The 26295-nt window shown below is 41.3% G+C and overlaps 1 protein-coding gene across 1 annotated transcript in view; it reads left to right on the top strand.

The window, feature by feature from the left end:
- TTLL11 (tubulin tyrosine ligase like 11) overlaps positions 1 to 25887 on the top strand; it is a gene marked incomplete at both ends in the record, with an annotated part of 33553 nt that extends 7666 nt beyond the window's left edge. The window contains 6 exons of the mRNA XM_079544888.1: positions 3863 to 4438; positions 4995 to 5090; positions 5619 to 5737; positions 19844 to 20101; positions 21695 to 21801; positions 25565 to 25887. Of these exons, the coding sequence (XP_079401014.1) occupies positions 3863 to 4438; positions 4995 to 5090; positions 5619 to 5737; positions 19844 to 20101; positions 21695 to 21801; positions 25565 to 25887 (1479 nt within the window). The remainder of the gene's footprint in view (positions 1 to 3862; positions 4439 to 4994; positions 5091 to 5618; positions 5738 to 19843; positions 20102 to 21694; positions 21802 to 25564) is intronic.
- Between the last annotated feature and the right edge of the window lie 408 nt (positions 25888 to 26295).

Raw genomic sequence — 26295 nt, 5'->3', positions numbered from 1 at the left:
CATATGTTTTTCCATCTGTGTTTGAGAGAAGTGTAGTTCTTGTTATCAAACATTATATTTTATGTTGTAAGAGTTTGTTTAGCTTAACACGAGTTTGTAATGGAAGTCCTGTAAAACCAGCAGAAAGCACTGTCAACTCTTCCATTTTTCCACTGTCTCTTGTGCCTCCCTCCTGCTGGAAGCACCACAGCCAGCCTCGTGTTTATCCTTCGTGCTTTGGAAGGCAGTAATCATTGACAGAGCTGTGCTCTTAACTTTGCTGTGGATGAGCTGCAGGTATGGGGAAGTGCCAGCAAAATGTAGCTCCCCATTGTCATTTGGGTTAAACTGAGATGGCAGTCACGTTTTTAATGTGGGATTAAAAGTTGGTTTTAGTTAGCAAATATTTATTTGGCTGTTTTAAGTATTTACTTATGTCTTCTAAAATATTCTCTATTAATACGTCCACATAATGGAAGATGATTTACTGATAAACACATCTCCTGGGAGCTGTGGTAATCATCCCTTCCCTCTCACAGAAGAATCTATTGGAATCTATGCGATTACAATTCATTTTTAATAGGAAATTCCAATTTCAGAAAAGTAACTAGCTTGGGATTCAAACTAGGACTGTGATTACTCTCATGTTGCCTTCTTTCTGTGGTCTGCGAAGATGATGAATAGGCCTAGTGTGATTAATTTTTAATAGGAGTCTAATTTGGACAGTCTAATTTCCAGCACTGGGTATTTTTGGTGGCTTAATCAGGTTTTCAGCTGTTGGGTACCTCTTAGTTATAGACATGAATAGCCTATTCTTTGTGCTGTCAAATCTTATAGCTCATCATATGCATTTCTGTAGAGCACTATTTCATCCAGCCAGCGTTCTTCTCAGGAAAGGAAAATCCACAACTGAATCCAGTTTTCACACCACTGGACACCTCGCTGACCTCTTGCTGATGACTGTGAATGGCTAGCATGTTTTTAAAGACAGCTAAATACACAGAAATGTTTCATGTGAGTGGATTTTATTACATGACTGATTTTTCTCAGTCTGACCAAGCTGCCTCCACATGTCGCTTCTAAAGAGTATAGCTGAGGGAGAACTTGATGGGTTTCTTGATATTCAAGAATATTTCTTGTATTGTTCAAGCCAGTCAGTCTGCTGACAAGTGGACTGACTCTGGATTATTATTCCCACCCATATTCTCTCTGGCATGTCTTGATGGCCTAGAAAGCATCAGTACTATCTGGAACACTTCTGACACAGATCTGGAGGCACAGCTGTATAGCTGCCTGGAAGGCAAACAGCTGGAGGGAGTGTGTGCACAGTGTGTGCTGAAGCCTGGAGCTGCAGGGGGCCTCGCCTGTACCTCAGAAGATGATTTCCTTTGCCCTTAAATTGAAAGAGTTGAGCATGAGATATTGATCTTCTTTCATATTACAAGAAAGCATCGTATTAAATTAACTCGTCTGGCTTTGATTAAGACCTTTCCTGCAAATAATCTTGTCCTTTTTTTTCTTCCTTTCTTTAGAATGGTTTCTTACTGAATCGGTGGGGTTACTCTGTCCTTTGTGTATCCTTGTGGTACTTTATGGAAACATGAGTGCATTACATATCACAAGGCTTTTAATTTAAAAAGAACACAAACCCCAAACGGAAATATATTACATCTCTGTTAGTCTGGATTGAAATGCAAGTTGTCTTTCCTGTAGCAAATTTCTTATGTGATTCTCCTGCTGCCTTTGCTGGCCAGAAAAAATGCGTTGTTCTCTTCATCAAACAAGGTGACAGAACAGGGAATGTGCTGTCTTTTGTTTTTTGAAGCTATTGTGTAGGGAGCACGTGGCATTTAGACTTTACAGTGTCCTGGCCTCCCTCTGTAGTAAATGCACATCTTGCTCTGACCTCAGACAGCAACCAACGATTGCTAAAATGCAGAATTTCAAAAGCAGGTTGCCCTGCCATCTTTAACAACAGTCCCCAGAAAGCACTATTCTTTTTCTGAAGAAATGCTGCTGCTGCAGAGCAGAAATAGCCTGAGGCATGAAGGGCAAGGAGAGCAGCAGGCAGATGGCCCTGCTCCCTTCACAGAGGTTCTGTGTCATTTCTGCCCTAGTAGATCATGATTGGCTCTTTGTTTGTACAGCTTGAATCACAAAAGAGCACGTGTAGTTGTGGAGGTGTAAGGTTAGCCACAAACCCTTCTGGTATGCTAACTTTAGCAAAGTGAGAGCTAGAAAGAATCCTTCGGTATGCGGTGTAGCATCACGTAATGGGAAGATTATTCCTTACTGGTAAAAAGGCCAGGAGATAAACCCTGCTTTCCTTCTTTGCACGTTAAGGCCGCAGATCTACTTGGGCTTGTTTATCCACAAGCAGTTATGTAAGCCCGATCTCCAGTGTGGTGCTTTGTCCCTTGGAGTGACCCGATTGAAGGAGGATCTTTGTTCTGTTGGTGCGATGCTTGTCCGTGAGACAAGTCCTGGTTGAAATAATCAACCTTGTATTTCCACTGTGGTTAGTAGGAAGGCTTTTAGTAGCAGCATTCTCTAGCATGGGTCACTTGCCTGAAGCAGGCACTGCAGGGTTCTGCTCGAGAATCACAGTTTTCTTCCTGCCACCCACCTTTTCCTGCGTTCGTTGTTAAACCAGTGCTCAGTTGTTGGGGTGGTTGGGGCTGGGCTGCGTGCAGCTGAGCATCCCCTGCTTCTGGAGTGCTTCTGTTCAGAGAACTTGTTAGCATAAGGAGTATTTGATACCATTTTCAGGAAGTCTGCAGAGCAGAAGCAATTTCTGTGAAGGATGTTGAGTGGTTAAACGTGTTCTGACTGTTGACTTTTCTATGCATTCTTGCCTTTTAAAGTGCATTACTCCAGTGTGGATGCTGGTGTTGGCTGTTTGCAGGCTCATACACTAGAGTGCAGTGTTTGGTGCTGTACCAGCACAGGAATGGGGGATGCCTGAGTGCAGTGAACATCTGCTCTGGCTTGAGATGTGGAGTGCTGTGCACATTCATCCAAAGATTTTGATTTGTCACATTGTCCCCCAGCTTTCCTCTTTCTTGATGTCACAGTGTGTACATCTAAGGAAAGCATCTGCACTGTTGTGATTTAAAACAGATTTTCTTAGTACAAATCAAAGCCATTGGTAAGAGTTGTTGAGTTTGTGATAAGGTTTTCTTTCTCTTCCACTGAAGGAAGGCTAATAGTTGCATGTCAGGCCTAGTGGGAATTCTGCTGCAATCCAGAAAAATCTTCCTTTTGGAGAGTGATGGTGGGTAGCAACTCAGGTGTAAGCTGTATGTTTTATTTAGTAAACTCTTGATATTTGCTGAATGTCTGTATATGGCTCAATATGCTCCAGATTTACTAACACTGGGTATCCAACTGTGAAAAATATTCAGTGGTAGAAAAAGAAATTACCTGTGTGAAATTCCTGCTTCCTTTTTTTCTCCCTGCATGTATATCTCAATAAGCAAGCTGCCTTTCTTTGTCCATAATTTCAAAACGCAGCACAGAATTTTAACTTTACAGTTTCATACACGTGAACAGCTAGTCAAATGACCTGGTGAGTTACATGGCATTTCATTCCATAAATTGGTGCATAAGATTGAGAAGTTGTTCCTGGAATTGTTTATACAGTGGCTTATTCAAGAAAATGTCCTTGTATCTGCACTAGTAACATTCTACTCATGTCCATTTGTTTAGTTTTGTGCTTGTCACTACTGTTTATCTTCTATATTTTTAATTTGGTGTTTACTGCTATTGTGATGAGATTGTGCTACTTTACTTTTTGTTAACGCATGTAATTTTCTGCCTTTCGTAGCACCAGCTCCTTTTCTCCCCTTATTAGCATCCTTCAGTTTAATTATTTTCACCCTAGGTTCGAATGATGAAAGAGAGCGATCCGTCCTGGAAGCCCACTTTTATTGTCAAACCTGATGGCGGGTGCCAGGGGGATGGAATCTACCTCATTAAAGACCCCAGCGACGTCAGGCTGGCCGGCAGCCTGCAGAGCCGCCCGGCAGTGGTCCAGGAGTACATCTGCAAACCGCTGCTTGTGGACAAGCTGAAGTTTGATATTCGTCTCTACGTCTTACTGAAATCCTTAGAACCTTTAGAGATTTATATAGCCAAAGATGGACTTTCTAGATTTTGTACAGAGCCCTACCAAGAACCCACTCTAAAAAATTTGCACCAGGTTTTTATGCACTTAACTAACTACTCACTAAATATCCATAGTGGGAATTTCATCCATTCTGACAATGTAAACACTGGCAGCAAGAGGACTTTCTCAAGCATTCTGTGCAGACTGTCTTCCAGAGGAGCTGATGTCAAAAAGGTTTGGTCAGATATAATTTCACTGGTGATTAAAACAATTATTGCACTGACACCAGAACTGAAAGTTTACTATCAGTCTGACATCCCAGCAGGAAAGCCTGGGCCAACTTGCTTCCAGGTAGGTCGGAATTTCTGACAAGAATGCAGTTATTTGTATGCATGGATTCACTTTCTGGATGTGCCCTTTGTTTTGTTGCTTATCACTTGTTTGATGTGGTGGAAGGAGGAATGGCAGATGCAGCCTGAACAATGCATTGTATGAGTTCACAGCTTAAGTTCTTACCCAAGAAAGTTCTTTACCTCAGAAATATCAGCTGGCCTATGTTACTGTATGGGATATCAATCATTAGCAGCAATATTTTTTCCAGTTCCTAGCTTCTGGATGATGCAGCATGAAGCTTTGCTGTTGCCTGATGAGACCTACATGTGATAAATGCTGCAATTCTGTGTTGGTGGATGCAGTGTTTAGAGCTGGATGTAGTATGAAAGTAGATATTAGGATCGAAGTCAAATGGCTGCAGTAATGATTCAGCAGTATTGTTTGTTTCTCAGTTATTTCTCTTCTGTCCCTCACATGTTTCTTCCACCTGAATGTTGACCTTTGAATGACCACTGCATTCTCTAGAAGAACACCTTAAATAGAAGGAAAGTAACACACTGTTTGTTATGCACAGATTTTAGGGTTTGACATTCTCCTGATGAAAAACTTGAAGCCCATGTTGCTGGAAGTAAATGCAAACCCCAGCATGAGAATAGAGCACGAGCAAGAGGTAAGACCTCTCAACATGACAGTGATATGGGAATGAAATTGTCTAGGATTCGTTTTTTGGTCTTTTTCCTTGTTTGAGATATGAAGGCTGTCTGCTCATATGAAAACTTGGAGGCTCTCTATAATTTTCTGCTTTGAAATCATTACTAATCTTATACCTTTGGAATATGACTTATTGGAATTGTGAAAGCTCTCCATAGTCTTTGTCATAAATACATTTATTCATCATCCCCTGCAGTTTTCTTAACTGTATTTAGAGCATTGCTGAATTTTTTTCACATTGTATGTATAATATAAATGGTAATATTGACAACAATCTCTCTTTGAATTTTGGGTTACTAGAGAAATTTCCTAAAATTGTTGTAACATCATACTGAAAATATTAAGATATTTGGTTATTCTTAAAGAAGTATTTTGTAATCTATCATTGTGTATTTAAAACATACGTGATGCACATGGAGTTGAGAAGATGCAGAATCAATAATCCTCAGTTCTACACTGAATAATTCCATCCCTTTCTGAATTAAAGCTCTCTCCTGGGGTGTTTGAAAATGTCCCAAGTCCTGTTGATGAAGAAGTGAAAGTAGCTGTTATCAGAGATACTCTTCGTCTGGTGGACCCCCACAAAAAAAAGAGAAAAGATACTCAGTAAGTGTTTTCGTGTCATTTAGCGGCAAGCGTAAAGATGTTATTCATGTTCTGTGATTTCAAGGGCACATTTGTTGTCCTCTTTTGTTCCCCTTTATTCAGCACTCGTCAGGCCGCACCTCGAGTACTGTGTCCAGTTTTGGGCCCCTCACTGCAAGAAAGATATTGAGGCCCTGGAGCGTGTTCAAAGAAGGGCAACGAAGCTGGTGAGGGGTCTGGAGCACAGGCCATATGAGGAGAGGCTGAAGGAGCTGGGAATGTTCAGCCTGGAGAAGAGGAGGCTCAGGGGAGACCTTATTGCTCTCTATAACTTCCTGAAGGGAGGTTGTAGTGAGCTGGGGGTCGGCCTCTTCTCTCGTGTCATTAGTGATAGGACCAGGGGGAATGGTTTCAAGCTACGCCAGGGGAAATTCAGGCTGGACATGAGGAAGTATTACTTTTCAGAAAGGGTGGTCAGGCACTGGAATGGACTGCCCAGGGAGGTGGTGGAATCACCGACCCTGGGGGTGTTCAAGGAAAGACTGGATGTTGCGTTGAGGGACATGGTTTAGTAGGAGCTATTGGGAATAGGTGAACGGTTGGACTGGGTGATCTTCTAGGTCTTTTCCAACCTTAGTGATTCTATGATTCTATGATTCTCTTGTGGAAAGAAATAATCAAAATAATTGTCGAGGAATGTCTCTAATCCGTGCTAAATAGTCCCCTGAATACGACATGACAGTATTTACAAGTTCTGTATTGCAGCAATACTGCTAAAAGATGAAGCTTCTTGCAGAGGCAGTGCTGCACACAGGTCGTGGGTTTGGCATCGAGGATGTCTTGTGCCTGTCCTGTGTTAGCTGTGCTGAACATTCACCCTTAAGGTTACTTTGGTGTGTGGCACTCAAGATCTCTTTTTAGCCTGTAATTATGCAACTGGTTGTTTTGTTTTGTTTTACACTGATGTAATGTTGGGCGTTCATTTAATTACACATTAGGTATGGAAGAAAGGCAAGTGATGATTACAAAAAGGAATTGCTGGAGAATGCTGGCATGTGTCTGGGAAGCTTATTCAACAGAGAATTCTTCTTTGATATGTTTTGACTGCTAAATAATGTAGAACAGGATTAGTCAGCCATGAGACAAACCATGGGCTCTTCCCAGAAAGAATTCATCAGTGATGCTGCTTTTTTCAGGATAATCTGTTGGTGAATATCTGCATACCTGCACCGTAAGGCAGTCTTGTTTGTTAGTGCACAGGGTGGTATTCCTGTAACTTCTTGTATGGGTACACAGGACGTGTGTGACAGCTTCCGACTTGTTGAACAGGAGCTTGCTCATGGAACCTCTTAAGAAAGGCATGATCTTACTGTAAGCTTCAAGTAAAGGATGATCCCATTCTGATCGCCTTGAAGATTTACGCCCAAGTAAAAGCGTTTGAGATGGGGACTGAGCCCCACTTGCTTCTGCCCCATCTTCACCAGTGAAGGTTTTGCAGTGCTTTTGCTTTTTTCTTTCACTCCTTTCAGTGCCTTTCAGCTAGTTCTAAAGTGTGCTCCTCCATTCCTTCTCCAAACGTTTCTACAAGTAGCTACAGAGAAATGCCATCCATGTAGGTTTTCCAGGCAAAGATGATTGACTGGATGTAGAAAGCTGGATAGTATTTTGTGTCATTGTAGTACTTCTAGTCTTATTGTGGTTGGCAGAAGGGAAAGCAAAATTTGTCCTATTAATGTATTGAAGTAAATAAATAGAGGCTGGTGATGGTCAGAACAGTTGATTTCTGGTTTGAACATCTGTCACCAATTATAGTGGTGTTTTTTACAGCTTAAGCTTTGTCAGTAATGTTCGCTCTTTTGCCTTGAGTTTATGATTCAGGGGAGAGCTTTGGTGCCAGCTGGTCATTGTATCATCAGGAGGGAGCAAATCAAAGCCCGAGAGGAAGAGAAGGAGCAGGATGTAGTTGGGTATGTGTCATGTGGAGCAGGGTGGCATGTGTCCCTTCACAGTGCCTGGGAGGTGATCCCAACATGTGCTTTTATCCCCTCTGCAGCAGCCAGTGTGGTCAGAAGGGCTGCCTGCACTCACCTCGTCACACAGGGATGCAGTGCAGGAGGCTGCACTGTGCTCCAAAATGTTTCTGCAAAGAAAACCCAAACCCCAACAACTTGTATAAAGTATAGCAGCACTGAATTTGCTGCAGGCAGTCTGCAGTGGAGGAGCTGTGTGCAGCCTGCTGGAGGAGGGAGAAGTGACTTGAGCCTAAAGGAAACTTCCACAGTTAAATGAACGGTCTGTTGACACCAAGCAGCATTTGAAGTAAATCAGTGTTACTTTATGTAAACAGCTGTTTAATTAAGATGATCGCTGATGCAAATCACTGTTTATATTGTGCCTCCAACAGAAAATCTATTTCAAAACACATTGCAAACTTTTTTTGCCTAAGTTTGAATTTGTAGAGTAGTGAAAGATGTTCATTTCAATATTCACTTAATTGTTAGCAATTTATTCTTGTTAAAATTGCATTAAATGCCAGGAGCAAAAAGGAGTCTCAGCCTCGTGTACAAATACTGTGTGTTCTCAGCTGGCTGTCAGTCTGTCTGGTGGTGTCATTGGAAGCTGTGTGTCACATGGAGCTGCTCTGCTCTAAAAGCCTTTAGAAGTTTACTTCTGCTCTCCATCAGTGCTGCTGAGCTGCTTCCCTGTCCTGTTGAGAGTATTTGTGTCCTGGTTTATTAATGCTAATTAATCTGGATAAGAGATAATAAGAAAATTCTTTATATTTGTGTTGCTGTTGTTTCTTCTGTGTCCCAGTATGATCTCTTGGATTTCCATGCCTATTTTTTATATATCTGAAGGCAGAAAACAAGCGTTTTACTCCTTTGACAAGGAAGCCATAGCATTACGCTGTGTTTATCATCACAAGATATGAGTGGATCGTGGAGTAAAATCTGCTTTGTTTACATGTTTGAGACAAAGGAGGTGCAGCCCCCTGAGTCACGCAGGGACTTTTATTCAGCAGTGGAATTGCTGCTGACAGAATAAAGAATTGAAGCACTTTGGAAACTAAATGTAATTTAACATATGGTGGTTATAAAAAATAATCAATTTGTCGTGTCCGCAAGAAGAGCTTTTGCTTTATAGCTTACTGTACTGTTTCATCAGTAGTTTATTTTTTCTTGAGTGCTTCTTCCCTATAAATACTGTTTTCTTTTTTTTTTTTTTTTTTAATTTGCACTCAGCCTTGCAACTTATTTGTGATCAGATTATGTTTTCTTCTTTTTGCACTGTGTTGGGTACGATTCTCTTCTGGATTCCAAGGCTCCAGCAAACGTCAAATTCACTGATTTTCAGAGCAGTAAGAGCCCCAGCGTGGTGTCTCAAATGTTTTTGCAGGCTCAGCATGCAGGCACCAGCTGATGTCACTCTGTTCAGGACGCACCCTGGAGATACAAATGTATGTCAGCTTGACTTTTTTTCCCCCCCCTCTAAGCATTATGTATTTAGGAAGAAATTCTCATCAAGATTTGGTAGAACTTAATATATTGTTGTTTTATTCTTGCACACGCAAACAAAAAAAAAGATGATTTATTTTTTCTACTGTATGAATGATGATGCATATTTCTCACTTTAAACAGTTTCTTTCTCTGGTATTGGGAAAAGCTACCAGTTTCCAGTTGGACAATATGGAATCTGTAAAGAAGGGATGGGGGAAAAAGGCAGTAAGTCCACCTGGATGGCTGTATTTCTTCTATTTCCCAGATACTTTCCTGCTCAGTTTCATAACCTCTCCTGCTGCACACATTATCTTTACGTAGCATATTTTCACATATCTCCAGCATGATTATCCCAGACTTGATGACGAGAGTCATTCCTGCTATTGATGACTGTGTTTATCTCACTGCATACTCTGAGGTTATGGTTATGGGATGGGGTGGATTAAGGCTGGAACTCGGGGCATAAGCATGCAGAGGCGGAGCAGGGTGACAGTGGTGCGGCAGCTTTGCTGATCAGCAGAGAACGACTGTGCTTCAGCTTTGCTGCAAAGTGCCCTGGTGTGTGCTTCTGTGAGCCAACGCTGTGCTTCTGCACTGATTTGTTCCGTGGGGCTGTCAGTGCCTGTGGAATTATATGGGGTGAAATTAGTATTTATAAAATAAGCACGTAATAAACGTAGCTCGGTTAATACCAATATTTTGGTTTCCATTTGCTGATTGACTTTTTTAGCTGACTCCTGCAGCTTTAGCTTGATTCCTGTGTTCTTTTGTTATTGCTTGGAAGTCTGGTCAGGTTTTCAGCTATTCAAATGCTTCTCAAGCACCACCTCTTCATTTCGAGCCTTATTCCTGCCCGAGAGTCTATAAGCTCATATGAATGGCTTTTTTTGAGATTGATCTTTCTACTCTGGCTCATTTTAGAGGCTGACACAATTCTTTTCTCCATCAGTCAAAATGACCGAGCGTTCATATTCAGCATCATTCTCCCAAAGCCCTTTGGAAATACATCGAATTAAACCCTTTCTCTTTCCTAGAGGGTTTTTTTGTTTTATTCCTTCATCAGGCAATCTGCCAACTTCACTATCAATTCTTGTCCATTACGTTAGGCCGCGTGGCTTCTGAGGAGTTAGACATGTGGGGATGACTTTTAAATGTGATGCCTGCCAGTGTTACTTCAGTTCAGATTAGTGAACGTTAACTTTGTTTTTCTGTCAATTGGGTGGTTGTTATTTCTGCTGCTGTTTCCCATCCTGCTCAGGAAGAACTGCCCTCAACTACCCTGTTTGGTTTTGTGAAGCAAATGCTATAGGTGCCTTGATCTTTGCTCTCCCTTCTTGCAGTTTAGGTATTTATCTGCTTCACTGTTAAGAGCTCTTAACCTTTTTCCCATTGATTAAGACAGGCCCTCTTGGAAACTCCATGAGCTGAAATATGAAGTGTTCCTCCATGAAACAACGCGAAGGATCTGGCAGTGCTTGACTCACTGAAAGTTTTATGTTGGTTTTAAGAGCCACTTAAGAGAAAGCTCCACAGAAGTGCTGTTAGAGCAGCAGAAAGCATAGTATTGAGTCCAGAGCAGTGGTGAATAACGTGAATGTATTGTAGAAGTGATCCTATCAATTTTCTTTTGAAAATCTTCTCACAGAACGTAAAACTTTTTAAGTTTGTGTTTCCTATGGAATCTGAAGGGTTTTAATTGACTAAAAATGCGTGGCTTAAATACAAATGAGCACATTAATCTATCTTCAAAAATAGCTACCTGTAGCATAGATACAGAAAGAAGTCAATGATTCACTTAAATGGGTTTCTTTATCAAACCACTGCAGGCAAGGTTGGGTTTGGTAGCACATCAGGTCGGTCTGTGGATTACTGTCATAAATAAATATTGCAGAAGATCTTCAGTTTTTGTCTTTGAAAGACTTCAGGCTTGATTCTACAATCTTCACTAAATATCCCTTGTGGTTACAGAGGTTTGCAAAGAGTTCTTTACTTATTGCCAATCTGACTGACATTAGTGATCCTTTTATCGTTTACTTTCTCCCTTCCTGAAAGCTTAGAGCTGCTGCATTTTCTGTGCAGCGTCGTGGCTTGATTCATAACTTGCTGTTCTGAACATTTGCAATGTTAGAATTGATTTGAAAAGGTTTTTCTCCATGCTGTTCTTTGGTGTTATTTTCATCTCTCGTGTTTTACAATCCTTTGCTAATAAAATAAAAGACTTGTGGAAAATTACTGGCATTCTCACAAGCAATACAGAGTAACCCCATGTTTGATGGAAGGGTAATTTATGATTACCTTCTTTCAACCTTCAACACTGCAACAAAATAGCGAGCCATTTTTCAGTAGTACAGTTCTGTGAGATTCTGTGTTCATCTGCTCATCTTCTGTGCTTAAACATATCTCAAACGTAAAGATTGCATTTTAACTTCCATATGAAGAGTGCATTCAGTCTTATTTTGAATCCCTTGAAATGACCCCGTGTGGAGGGACAGCAGCATTGGCTTAGAAAGCCCTAAGCAAGTGAGCTGATAACAGGTCCTGATCATTTAAAAAATGCAATGGCTGAGAATTGTTATGAATTCAGAGTTGTAAAAGGGTTTGTTTCCAACACCGTGGAATTAATTGGTCCAAAAATGCGGTATATTTTTGCAGTAATTGGCATGCTGCAGTGCCTTTAGCACCGGTGTGAACCTCACTCAGTTTTTGTGTTATCAAACTGCAAATGGAGACCGTTGTGTCCAATTAGACTTGAATGGTAATGTTTTGAGATGTAGCTTATCTAATTGCTTTGTTACTGACGTGTTCTTTTTTTTTCTCTCTAAATATTCTAGCGTGGAAATAGAGGAGGTTTGAAAAGGCACTAAGCAATGTGACCTGCCAGGAGTGTTTCCATAAACTGGAACTTTCCAAGCATTCTCATATATGAAAACATGCTGTAGCAATTACATCTTACATATTCACACAGTATTGCACTTTAAGTTATTAAGAAGTCTTTGTTTCCTCTCTGTATAATTCTCAAGAGGAAAGAGTATCTTTGTAATAAAATACACAGACAAAGCAGGTTCTATAAGAACATTCCCTTTCCTCTGGTCTTTGTAGTGTGGCCACAAAAGTTGCTCTCATCTTCAAGGTTTGCCCAAGAAGGGAGGTCAGGCATAAAGCAGGGTGGCTGCTTGGCATCCTTCCACATGCCATAAAAATGAACATGGAGGCAGTGAGCCCAAATAGGTCTTTGAATTCAGTTATTTGCTTACACACGATATATAAATCTGAAAGGTAACAAAATCAGGCTTAAGGCAGGCTATGTTTTGCAGCTCAGAGCTGGCAGAATGACTGCTGCAAGAGCACTGTGTTGGCTTCTCTGAGGTAATAAGAAGCCTGGCAGCACGGCTTGGAGCTTGGTGGCTGCTGGAGCCTGGCTGGGTAGTGACAGCAGCGATGTCAGAGTGCCTTTGGTCTGTGCTCCTGCTTTGACTGAATTCAAAGGAAATAAGCTTCTTTTGTCTTTTTTTTTTCCCTCTCAAATAGCAAAGAAGCGAACAAGAAGTCAAAAACGTCAACATAAACACTTCAGTGCTTCAAAGCCTTCCTGGGAGCTTTGTTGAATTCCTGTTTGTTGTGTTCAGCCATTGCTGATGCCAACCTTCAGCTGAACAAGGGGGAACTGGTAGTGAGCACAGCCTGGCGTTTGCTCAGATTATTCTGGATAGGATATAAAACAAATAGTAATTGTGATGTTATCTAATATTTAAGTGCGTATGTAAGTGCTTTGCAGGGTTACTCCTGTTTCTGAATGAGAAAGAGAAATTACTGTAAATGTTCGTTTTTCACTTTTCCTTTCATCTCAGGGGTGAATTGCCTTGTGAAAATAATAGAGAGGTCTGTCATGTTCTCAGATGTTACCTCTGCCATGCTCTGTAGCCTCCAAGGCGGACACCTCCTCAGCCTGAGAGGGGCTGGTGCGTTTGTGCTGAAGCAGGGCTGAACTGCCTGCCAGTTTTCCATACGTGGCATAGGTTGACAGTTATGTTTCAAGCACCTCAGGAAACAGCCATCAGGAAATGCATCAGCTTTCAGAACGGAGTGCCTGTATTTCCTTCTGAGTGGAAAACTGTGATTGTTGGGACAGAAAGGTGAAAATTATATATTTTCCTGGTAAAATATTTCCTTTTCAAGACCTTCTGTTGTAACTATGAAGTAAATGCAAGCATTTAGTTAGCTAGCATTCTTTCTTAAACAGACGTGGAATGAGAGATGAAGGAAAGATGGAGATTATTTCTCAGGTTGTTGCAGGAGCTTTATTGTTGTCATCAGCTTCAGGCTGATTCAGAAAGTTGCTTGTTCTCAGCGCACAAAGCGAGTCTGAACATTAGATCATAAACCATCTGAGAACTGTTCCCTTATTCCCCTGTCTGTACTCAAATAATGATGATGTGGGAGTACGAAGCAGGTCTATAAGGGATGGCAAAATGAAGTGCTTGGGATTTTGGCTTGGCTTGAGCACAGGCACTGAGCGGGAAAAATAACATTTTCCCTCTTACAGTTATCCTTCAGGTGTCGGTTCTGCAGGATCCTGGTTTTATTACATCAATCACGAGCAGCTTAAGGCTTCCAAAAACATAGTCACAGACAGATGTTGAGCCTGTCTGGGGATTAGAAATATCCTCTTCCATTAAGTATAAATTAACTTAATCACCAGGTATGAAAGATAAGCAGCATAAACATCATTCCCTGAAGCTTTCATTTAAATTAAAATTCTATTTAAAACTAGGCTTGTATTTTCTATGACTTGATCCCCCTTCAAAGAGATTATATCTGCTGTAAATTTTTACAGTGACATAGTGACAGAAATTAATGTATTGGGGGCAGTGATGTTCTCTATAATTTAACTTCTGCTGCTTCTCGTCTTTTGAAAAGAGGGATGATTGGCTTATTTTTAAATAATAATTGGTCTCTACTCTCTGAAAAAAATAAGAAAGAAATAAAGCTGCCTGGCACCCATTTGCCACAGAATGAAAGCAAAGCCACGTGACTTAACAGCAGCGTAACCATCAGCAGCGATGTTTTGTGTGTGTAGAATTCTAGGAGGATTTCTGCTGATAAAAGGCAGTTGCGTGGCCGCTTTCTGCTCCATTGGATGGCAGGTAAAGCTCCTCTGCTACCTTAGCATCGTCGTGGCTGCTTTCTAAGAACACTTTTCCTATGGAAGAAATCCCCTGGGGCGTCCAGTTTTCTTTTAAACGTTTATTTATTTATTTTGCCTCTTCTACAGTAAGACCCTTGGTGGTTTAATTTAATGCTGTTTTCAGTAAGGGCATAGAAGCGCCTTAAAAGCGAATAGCAAAATGAAATAAATCTATCAGGAGTAATGAAAACCAAACCCTTCCTTCAGAGGAAGTTGGCAGGGGGTGGCTCTAAACAAAAGATGCTGATTTCTCACACAGTGTGCAGGCAGACTGAAACTCCTTGCTGTCACATCCTGTGAGTGCTGGTGGTTTCTCTGTGTTAATAAAAGTAATCGGATTGGTTCATAAACGTCACTTAATGAATGGTTGGTACCACAAAGGCATTGTTCTGTTGTTGACTGTTTCCTGAATGGTTTAATGGTGTGAACGCATGCACACCTGTAGCCTCCAGTGACATGAATCAGTTTCTTGGGGGAGATCTGTATACAGTGGTGGTAAGTGGGTGGATAGGCAGATTTGTCATGCAAAATCTTCTGAGCTTGTAACTTTGCTAATGGAGTCCTTGCTTTGAGAGTAGAGGCTCAGCAGAGGGAATTACTTATGGCTTCAGAATCCAGAACACAGTATTTTCCTCTATTAGGTAACTGGTAGTCAGTTGATTAAAAAAAAAAAAAGCCATAGTTTTCACTTGTAACAGTGCTATAAATGTTAAATATATCAACAAGCATTCTTAGAACTCTGCTGTTCCAATTCTTGCCCGATTTTGTTCTGAACTGGACAGCCAAATTTTCTGTGCAAGCATACAAAATGTTGTGAATGCTGCAGCCTTTAATTAGTGGCTGCAAATTTGTTTGTCCCTTAGCAACTTGTATTTGCATAAAGATTAAGGCCAGTCAAAATGAAAGGGATATGACATAGATGGAGAAAACATGAATAAGTTAGTGCTCATGCATAAAAGATAAGTAGTCTTGAATGTTGTTTCCATAAGCTTTCTTAAAATTGCAGTTCTTTTTTTAAAGATGCAGTTAATATTTTCTCCACTGTTGATGATTTCTAAAGAAAGATCTGTTGTGAGCTGCGGAATTAGAGAAATTAATGTATTGAGGTCAGACGTGAGTATGGAAATTAAGCCTTGCTATTATTCCATGTGGCACCAGAAGCATTACCTTATATTTGACCTTTCGTTCATTCAGCCTGACTCAGCTGTGTCAGTCAGAACAATTAATTCTGAGGAGCAGCTTTAAATTGCAGGTGTCAGCTTTCTTCTCCTCCCCTTGCCTGCTGGAGAGCCCAGGAGGAAGGAGCCAATAGAGAAAGTCTCTGCAGGTTTCTCTTTCTAGAGATTTGTTCTGAATTTTGGAGCTTCTGATCCCTTCCCCGCAGCTCCACTGCAGCACTTGTGCACAGGCATTGTGCAGGGTTTTCAGAGGAACAGGCAAAGCACGTGAACCTCTGTGCTGTGCAGGGGCTCCAGATGGAGTCCTGAATGAGGCAGTGTGAGATGCCACTTGGAAATGGTGTTCTGGAGTAAGAAAGAGCTGGGTGGTAAATATGATGTGCAGGTTTTGTAGTGACGTTAAGTTCTATGAATGTTATAGAAAGAGTAATTCTGTGTTTTCCATTTGACTGATGAACTGATGATAGAAATGGACTTGAAAACCCCTGTTAAATAGTTGCTGCTGTAGTGCTTTGAACTGTATTTTTGCTCTCTGTAGCTGTTCTGACAGTGCTTATGCCTATCTTTGACTGGCTGACCCTTGGGCTGTTATGTCATCCAGTTTGACCCTAAGGTGTGCAGATGGCAGCTGAGATACAGAAGAAAATGTAGTGTGCATTGCAAGCAAGTGTAAATTATCCCTAAGGAAAAAAAAAAATTGTGCACTGTTTCCTTACAAAAATGTGCAGATTACAGTAAAATTCTGTTTTTGTAGATACTGAGTCTGGCTATAATATATCTAGCTTGGCAGTTTTGCTTAATTAGTTGAGACCGCACAGAGACGGGGTGCATACAATTATGTTGACTTGACATGCAGAAAATAAACTTTTATTGGAGTGCTGTGTGTGGAAGCAGTGGAGGACTGCACTCTGGATGTGGGCTGTGTAAATGCCTGCAGTTACAGTGAGTGTGGGCAGGAAAGTCTGTGTGTCAATTCAGTGTCATTGACAGGGACAGGATCTGATGCAGGCATGATTCTGAAGGTCTCAGTTTTATTGAAAGCACTCCTGAAAAGTGATCCCATGCTTTACAGCACTGAAATAGCCTCTCCACGCTTTTCCTTGTCCGCTTTCCTGACACTCCTTTGGGTTCAGAGCTTTTCCTCCAAATTCAGTGGATTGCTGTGGCTGGGTTTGATGTTCATCATACTCATATTGTGTTGATGAGGAGCTTTGATCACTTGTAGAGGAGTGTGAATACTTGGATCAGATATCGAATGGGATGTTTGCCCCGTGCTTGTGGCAGGGACAGAAGTGGGAGAGAAGAAACACAAGATAAGAAACGTGGGTTATCCACACAGGAATATGATTTGATTGACCCCCCTGTTGTAACGGAGGAATAAAACCCAACATACTTGTGAAAGCCAGTAGTAGATTGCAGAGATCTTCTGATGCTGAAAAAGCCCTTTGGTATTGGCTTAGAAACTCGTTACATGAGCATGGAGTCCAATTCTGTTTCCGCATGTGCTTTTCTCTACCCTAAGTGTCCAGGGATCGTGTGCATATAGGATGCTTTCTGTCAATGCAGGGCAGAAGAGAACACTGCCAGTTTAAATTCCCCAGCCGAAAGCTGTTGTTCCACCTCTGTGCCAGAACAGAATGTTTCCCTAGATCATAATAAGCTGCTGAGTTAACATTTGTGATTTGGTGGAGATGATGCATTTTAAAATCTTACACAGGTGTCCCATCCTGCCTCTCGTATACAGTGAGCTGTGTCTGTCTCCAGAGCTGCTGTGGGAATGTGAGGGAGATGAATTCCACAAACAGTGTTTTGGAAAGCGGGTGGATTTTCTGTGAGGCTCCTCATTTCCCAGGAGCAGCGTGTCCGGAGTGTTGGTTACCTTCATTTTTACTGCTGAACTCTTCTTTTGGAGGTGGGATGGAAAAGCAGAGGGCTGGAAAAATCTTCTAAACAACTGTATTTCGTCAGGGGCTACAGGGACTAACTGTCATTGCAGCAGGAATCTGAGGCTGACCTCACTTACAGCCATTCACTGTTGTAGCTTATTTCGTGCCAAAATATCAACTGAAATCAGCCCTGAATCATGCTCTGCCAATGAATTTTCAGGTGCACCTTGGATCTCCCAGTCAGAAGTTTCAGTGACTTATTTGAGGGCCCAAACTGAGGTGCATGCCAAGGAATTCCAGACGTGCAGGTGAGGCCTGAGCTGGAGCTGTGCTGCTGGAGCCCCTGCAGCCTCTGCCGAGGGATGGGAAGGACTTCCATGATGCCGTCCATTGGTATTTTCTATTTAAAACGAAAAATAAAATCTCATCTGCTCTGCCTTTTAAAGGAAAGTTTTACATTTTTAACTGAAATCACCGGTTAATGAATAATGTACAATCCAAAATACTCCTGAATTTACAATTAGGAAGCTTTCAGGATTTCTCTGAACAGCAGCGCATGACTACAATTCCACAGAGGCTTAATTAAATGAGAGTTATGTTACAGACATAACCTTCTCTCTTATTGAGTACACGGTTTCCCATGTGCTCATGGCCTGGTTCAACTGGCTGAAGATGTGAATTAAAATTCATCAGCAGACCTAGGATTAAAAACAGTGGCAGCACACTTGTTCTTTTGGCTGAACACACGGTTGCTCTCTTGGCCTCCAGAAGGCACTCAGTGGCAGTGAAATTGCCATCCAGTCACACATGAGAAGGAAGGAAACCAAGAATGTGTAATTTTTGTCCTCAGTTAAGCAAATATTAATGTAACGTTACCTTTCTACTCTGCCATTTGCTGCTATTTGCAGCAGAGCAGCGTTACTGAAGAACCATCAACCTTACCTAAACTGCTTAAAGACTCAGAATTTCTTGCCTTGCCAAAAAATGGTCACAATTACAGGTACTCAGTGGTGAATGCAGTGAGAGGTTCCTGTGCTGGTGCTGTGCTGAGCGCACCTGGGGTCGGACGTTGGTGAGCTGCTCTCGTCTATAGTGGGAATCCGTAAGTTCAAAGCCTGGATTATAAGAGGGTCCAAAACTAGACTCCAAAAGTGGCTTTTAGAAATTAGATCTCACAATTGAATTCAAACATTTTTTTGCAGATACAAATTAGTTGTTCCTGTAAGTGGTCTTTACTTTCAGTATTCTGGAGTGGAAGAAGATGCGGTGTGTCAGTGGATCAGTGTTCTGACCCAGGGATGGGTGTAAGTGAGCTGAGCAAGTTTGCCTCCAAGTATCAAAGTGGAAATTACAGCTTTACTATAGCTTTGGCTCGATAATTTGTACAGTGTTGTGGTTGGGTAATAACTATGTTGTTTGTTACTCTCTGCTCCAAAAGAACTTTGTGAAGGACACCAACTCTGCTCAGGAACACAAAGGATCAATGTAGTTTTTTAGTGCCCAGTGTGAATTGTACTTATTCCTGATGATAAGTGCTTAGAAAAGTGACGGGGAAGAAAATGAAAATGTGTGTGTGCTGAGTGGGTGCCAAGTAATTACCACCAGCTGTCTGATTTTGGGGACGTACAGCAGGAGCAATCTTTAATTTTATCCGGGTGTGTCAGAAGCAGAGGAAATGTAACAACACGTCATCCTGAATCAACACGTAACGTTAATTGCAGAGCGTCCTTATCTCCATCAGCTTTATTTAGGGGATTTGGCAACAACAGTGAAGATGAAATAATGTATTTTGACAGCATTCACAGAGGATTTGAAGAAAAAATAATGGGATTGCCCAGCCATCCTCTTCTGAGAAGTGCCACTGTGCGTCGATGTGGGCCGTATCGCTTCTGCATGCGCTGTTAGGATTTCTTCTTTGCAGATGTATCTGAATGTGCTTTTTGTTCCTCACTTATCAGGAAATGTAGAAGCTTCTAATTGTTACTGGAAAATAAGTTTAAATAGCACTAGATTATAACAATCTCTAAGCATTTCCCATGAAATGTTCCGTGAAATGTCATGGAATTCAATTTTTAATCTGAACTTGCTGACTGTAGCTGCACACTGGTATTCTCGTGGTTTCTTGTCTATGTGAGACATAGACAGAAGGGAACATTAGTCTGTTACCTTCTGAAAGGTCAAATATTCTGCTCATTATTTTAGATACTCTTTATAGCATGATTTCTGCTTTAGAGAACTTCAGTATTTATGTAAGATTATAAATTGTTGTGAAAAATCTCATAAAACAGTGTTTTGTAACTAAAAAAAAAAAAGCAGAAAGAACATGTTGAATCTTGCATGGATAAGGTTAATGTAGGCTATGGTTATTTTGCATGCTGCAGATCTCAGACTTCAGAGCATGTGTCAGAAACAAGAGAGGATCTACTGGATGCAGGACCAGCAGATGCACCGGAATACGAGACCAGCAAAAACCCGGAGGCTGGCCTGCCCTCCCTTTGTCTCAAGCAAGTGTTTCCAAAGTACGCCAAGCAGTTTAATTACCTGCGACTTGTGGACAGGGTGGCTGCATTGTTCATCCGATTCCTTGGCGTCAAAGGGACAACAAAACTGGGGCCAACAGGTTTCCGGACATTTATAAGGTTAGTAACGTGCTTTATTTAGGAATGGCATGAGGTGAAATAGAACAGCTGGAAACTCAAGGTCCTGCTGGGCAGCGCTGCTGTCACTGAGCTCTTGTTGGATAAGAGCAGGCCCTAGCGTGGCAGGCTTTGAGCTGGTAGGTTCAGTGGTGCCTTCTGAAGGAACTTTTCCCCTGAAGTTCATTGAACCACTGCATGTTTAAAAAAAAAAAAATCCAAAGATGCCTGACCTGAGAAACCACGTCTCATAGAAATGTGGGTCTTTATCCTACAGCAGGTCACTGATACTTTGGGAGATACTATTTGCAGTCCTAGTCAACGTGTCACATTCTCACAGCTGTGTTCCTGAGATTCACTAGAAACATGACAAATGAAATTGGGTCACTCGAGATCTGATTGCTGGCTGTGGGCATTGCCATCGGCCCCAGGCCAAAGCAAAGGATTTCAAATGCCAGTTATTGATGCACTGCACACTAAGGATTTACATCATGAAATTGCAACTTACAGTGGCAAGGAACTCTATTTATTATTATTTTTTTTTTCACATGCTTTATTTTTGCGGGATTTTTTTCATTCTGTTTTTTATGGATGTATCTGTTGGAGTCATGGTGCAAATATCTCATTTTCTGTCTTTCATTGAGAATGACAAAAGAAATCGGCAGCAGCTGCAGATGTATTCCTAAAATACAAATTCTGTTTCGATGCAGATGCATTTAGCAGTCAGGAATGAATATAAACAATTTGATTTATACAAATAACAGATATATAAATACTGAAGGCATCTGCTCTATCTACAGATCAGTGCAGGATGTTTTCTAGTTCTGTATTCTCTGTTGTTTAGTCAAGCCTTAATTTGGTACTTGTCAGATGAACACAGTATAAACGCCAACGTTTTCTTTTAATAATACTAAAATAAATGGTCATATCTCAATGAAATCGGCTTTGCGGTTTCCTCACGCACGTTAAATAAACTTTTTAACGTTGGCAAACGTTCTCTTTACTTTTCACCAGACGATCCACACCAACTGCAGTCTTTGCTGCTCTTTTCAGATTGTGTGAAATATTCCCTCTCATTTTTTCAAGAGTGAAACGGTATACAGCTGTGATTTGCCTGCAGATGTGTGTGGGCAGGTGGTTTCAAAGACTGCCTGCCCAAATTTTTGTTCCCTTTCAGTAATTTCTTCATTCTAAAAAACAACTTAGAAAAATAAGCAATGGTCACAGATTTTTTTTCCTGGCTGGAGCTTTTGGCCGATGCTTTGGCACATGCACAAGTTCCAGCCATGCTGCCAGGCTCTGCGATGCAGGGCAGATGGCTCATTCTCATCTACTGATCAACACTGTCCCGTGGGCTCAGACCACACAAGTGTCAGATCTCCCACGTTTGCTTACCACCAAATGCCTAAGATCCATCCAGAGATGCTGCTGTTTTCCATGCAGTGTTCAGTAGCACATAAAATAATCTGTGAGTGTGCTTAGGATACAGGGAGAACTTTCCCCATTGTCCTCTGTGTTGCTCTTGCATGGGTTTTTATGGCTTGGAAGTTTGGAAGTAATCAGATGTTTTGCTTTTTTGTTGTTCATTTTTAACAGAAACTGCAAGCTCAGTAACAGCAATTTTTCAATGGCTTCTGTAGATATCTTATACATTGATATCACACGAAGGTGGAACAGCGTGGGAATTGATCACAAAGAATCAGGTAATGCTATTTTGTATTTGAAGACCATGAAAATTGGTGATTTTTTTTTTGTGGGTGGTTTTGATAGCTTAAGCACCCCTGAAGCTTTCAGTAAAAATGATGGGAGCCAGGCACATCTATTTGGGGCATGTACAACAACTCCTAGCTACTTCCATGGCAGTTTGCCTGTATCTATAGATCACTCCTAGTTTTCAGTTATTTAATGGCATAAATCTGCCATAAGCCCCTGTTATGCTTGTAATTTAGCATTCATAACTCTTGTTGCAGGAGAGCATTTAAAGGCATTCCCAATGGAGCTTCCAACTTAATTACAGTGTAAGAAGATACGTCCTTAATGGAGTAGCTTACATGGTCTAGCTAAGAGTTAAACAAAAACCTATGCCAGAGCTAGAAATAAATATGATTAACTTCATTTTGATTTAATTCTGTCATCCAAACTGGTTACTCTGGGGACACAGAAAACTGCCCATATTGCTTTTCAGAGAGTTCCCAGTTGCCCAACTATATACTCTTTTTTTTTTCTTTTTTCCCCCATTTTCATTGACTTTGTGTTGGCTGAGGGAAGGACAATTGATTTCTATACAAACTCACACAGTGCTCACCATTAAATTGGCTCTTATTAAGGATGATTAGCAGTGCTTTTCCCTACAAGCACCCCTTGTGGCAAATGATGCTTCTCTTTGTTCATGTCAGAGCATTAGTCATTTCAGTCGCTTTTAAACTTGTTTACATCCAGCGTGGTTTGTAATGTTCAATGTAAGAATACACTTAATATGGCTAAAAGGCTTCTATAGGAAATGAATCTACTCCACCAGGGATTTTCCTGTCCTGGGACTTCCTTTCAGCTGCTCAGAGCTCCTTGTGCAGGAGGTGCCGGGCCCATGCTCACAGTGTGCCCCCCTTCCAGTGGTAGCTCAGTGTTTGAACCATTTACCTCTCTATCAGGACAATGCATTTAAACTAAAATATATTTCTTGAAAACATTGGACAAGAAAAGCAGCTATGGGAAGCTGTTTGCTGAACAGCAGTAAGAATTATTTAGAATTTTTAAGCCAAAAGGAAAATGTTTATTAACCTCTGATCTTATTCCCAGCTCCCCTGGTGATTTCCTCTGTTACCATCGCGTATCTTCTTCGTTGTGCAGCTGAGTGGTTGGGAAAATGAATACAAATACCTTCCTGTTAGATAGTTACACTTCAAATATTTGCTTATGACAGAAAATATCTCGCTATTTAATAAGCATGCTGGAGAGAACATCCCATCGAGCTTTTTGGTTTCCTTTTAAAAATGTGATTACATTGATTATTTTTTAAATCTTTATACATAGACATGAAGATCGGTTTCACCTCCAAAAAAAAAGCCCAGACCTCTCAGACCATCCAAGTCTCTTCTGTACAGTTCTGAAGTTACAAACTCTATTCAGTTTACCTGTATCCAGAGGAGAATTCATCTGCATTCCCTCCTGGGGCTTGTAAGACAGATTTCTCATAAATTCCTTTCAAAGGAAAACAAACTAATTGAAATGTCAGTGGTTTCTTTTGTGAGTTCGGCTCCTATCTGCTGCTCACACTGGAGGACGGGCGTTGTTAGATGTAAGAAGTTTCCCCGTGGTTGTAACAGCACTGGATCCACACTGCTGACCCTGGGGCCCAGAGCTGACTGTGTGCAGGTCAGGGAGGCACTTCTGATGTATTTCCTCCGCTGAAGTTTAGAAAGGATTTCTTGCAATGAAAACCTCTTCAAACCTAATTTTTGTAAATGTTTGTATATAATTTAGTCCTAAGTGGCAGCACGCTATGGATGCAGCATTAGGGGACTCTGAAGTACTGGATGCTGGAGATAATACCAGGATGCCCCATTTTCTGTTGCTCAATACGAAATTGCATTGTGTGTTTACCTGAGGCTACTAAAGCAAATGATTTGCTCAAGAGAATAGGTGGTTACAAAACATCACTAAAGGGTTTCTTCTGCTGATTATTTTATGGACTTAGGTTGTTAAAGTAAGCACACTTGCTTCATATATATTTCTGAAATAAGACTCAGGTATTAATGTGGAGGACAGCACCAGGGCAGCAGAGCATCACTTCAGGGGCCTAATTTACTCACATCTTCTGAAAATCCCTCCTGTGCTGCCCAGCTGAACTGATGCCCAGGCTGATTTTGGACATCACTGTATAGAATCTTTCATCTTTTCTGCTATTTTGACATTTTAATAAAAAAAACTCTCCCAGTTGAGGCTGACTTCAGGTATCCCTTGCGGATAATAGATCTGTAGGTCTCTTCTGCTGAGACATCAAGGATCTCAGTTTCACAGATGTGGAGAAGTTTCCAGGTCTGTCAGTGGTGTCTAGTCAGTTTTTTCTACAGATATGACACCTATGGGAAATGAGTATTTGCATTTAGGATTTCAGTGTGGTTTCTGTGGTGAGCTGGTATCATTTCCTTAGCAACTCCCCACTCCCTTCTGTTGTCTTTGCATTTGGCCTGCTTCCAGCTGTAGCCCATAGAGAACTGTTGCTGTAAAACTGCAGCTTCCAACTTTGTTCACTCGGTGCTTCACATGAGTGTCACTTATGGAGCAGGCAGCTGGATGTTGCTAAAGGTGCTTTCTCTGCCTGCAGCTCACCGTGACTGATAAAATAATTTTCTGAGCTGGCAGCTGCTGCTTTCCGATAACCCAACAGTTCTCTTGGAAGCTGTTTTACAGCCAAGATCGTAAGAGACCTCAGCTGCAGTCTTAGTTGAGAGAAATTATACTTTAGAATGTAATTGTAATATTTAGAAAAGGTGTTCTTCCTGCAGCATCGATAAACCAGTGTTGTTAGAAAAAAATACGTGCAAAAAAACAAACCTCATCCTAAACTGAACTTCTTAAAGTGTGTGCTCAAACTGGAGAGCCAGTTAAATCACAGGCAGCTGAAACAGTTCTACTCATGAAAAATGCAATTAGGCATTATTTTAAGGTTTTACATATAATATGTTAATATGCAGTTAATATGCAGCCCTTCTTTCCATTGGCTGTGCTAATGTGTTATCAGGTTAGTGTGATCAAAGAACACATGAAGAGTTCTGTACTGCAGTGTACTCTAGGTTGTGAAGGGGCAGAGAGTTTGTTACAGCAGCAGAATTTTCTGGCACTGCACCACTTTCCCTTCTTACGATTCAGCTGTTTGTTTTTCATTCAGTTGAAGTGAAACTTCTATTGTAGGACGCTTGAGTCTTGATTGACACGAGCCAAGACATCTAGGCGATATACAGAGAAAAAGGAGACCAACAAAATGTTTTCTTTGAAGCTCAGTGTGTTAGTGTGTGTCTGATTTGCCTTCAACTTAATATTTGAGGCAAGAGAAACCACAGTTGGTTGTACATCAGCTTAATTGCACAGCATCTTGAAAGCAGTCTTTGCAGTACCAGTTTGGCTCAGGCTGCCTGGGTGCTGGTCAGGCTGGGGTCTGTAAAAACAGGAATAGCCTCAGTGAAATAGCTGTCTGCAACACAGCCTGGGCATATGCTGTACTGAGACACCGAATGGGCTCAGGTGTGTTACACGCAGACAGAACCTTGTCTTTTGCTCTTTTTGTTTTTTTTTTTTTTTTTTCCTCTGTGTTTTTTCCACACTGTATATGGCTGCTGTATTAAATATGTTAACTGCACAACTTTATGTTCATACCTGGCCCGTAGACGTTTGGCGCTGGTAGCACAGAAATGAGGTACTGTTATGTTTATGTGCTGTGAATCTCCTTTAAAGTCACTTTCCTTGCAGGAATGTGTTTGCAAGCCTTTGTTGAAGCTTTCTTCTGTTTGGCTCAGAAAAAATACAAGTCGCTCCCTCTTCATGAGCAGGTGGCATCATTGATTGACTTCTGTGAGTATCACCTGGCTGCCCTGGATGAGAAGCGCCTGCTTTGTGGCCGAGGGGTTGTGGAGCGCCGAGGTGCAGCGGTTACTTGTCCGACAGATGGACTTGAGGTGACCCCAGCTCTGCACGCACCCCTCCTAAACCGCACGGCCGCAGCTGGCAAACTTGCAGATTGCAGAAGTCATCGCTATCCTGCTGCTGTTTCACCAGGAGCAGGGAGAGACTGAGAGAACTGAGAATTAATCTCAGGTATGTATAAGCTGCAGGATGTGGAAAAGACTCTTGAATTCCTTTTTTTTTCCTACTTATGCTCTTCAAAAAGTCCCATTCTCAAATACTGATCCTTCCTCACAATGGCTACTATATTTTTTAACCTCTCCACTGAGCCTACAGTGCATCTCACGTGACAAACTGCTTTTATTTTGAAGGTGAAGACAAGGAACAAACAGACAGTGAGAAGATAACCAACATCATGGGAATTGGGTGCACCGCCTGAGAGGCACACTCATGTTAAGAAATTACATGCCTCGAATGCACTAAATGTATCATGGACACCAATTAAGGAGCTGCAGTTGCAAATTCCAGTTGTGTGTTTTTGAAAACAAAAACCTGGGATTATATTTTTGGTCAGACTT

The sequence above is a fragment of the Tetrao urogallus genome (genome assembly GCF_951394365.1).
Source record: "Tetrao urogallus genome assembly, chromosome: 19".
NCBI lineage: Eukaryota > Metazoa > Chordata > Aves > Galliformes > Phasianidae > Tetrao > Tetrao urogallus.
This window is presented reverse-complemented; position numbering and strand designations above follow the sequence as displayed.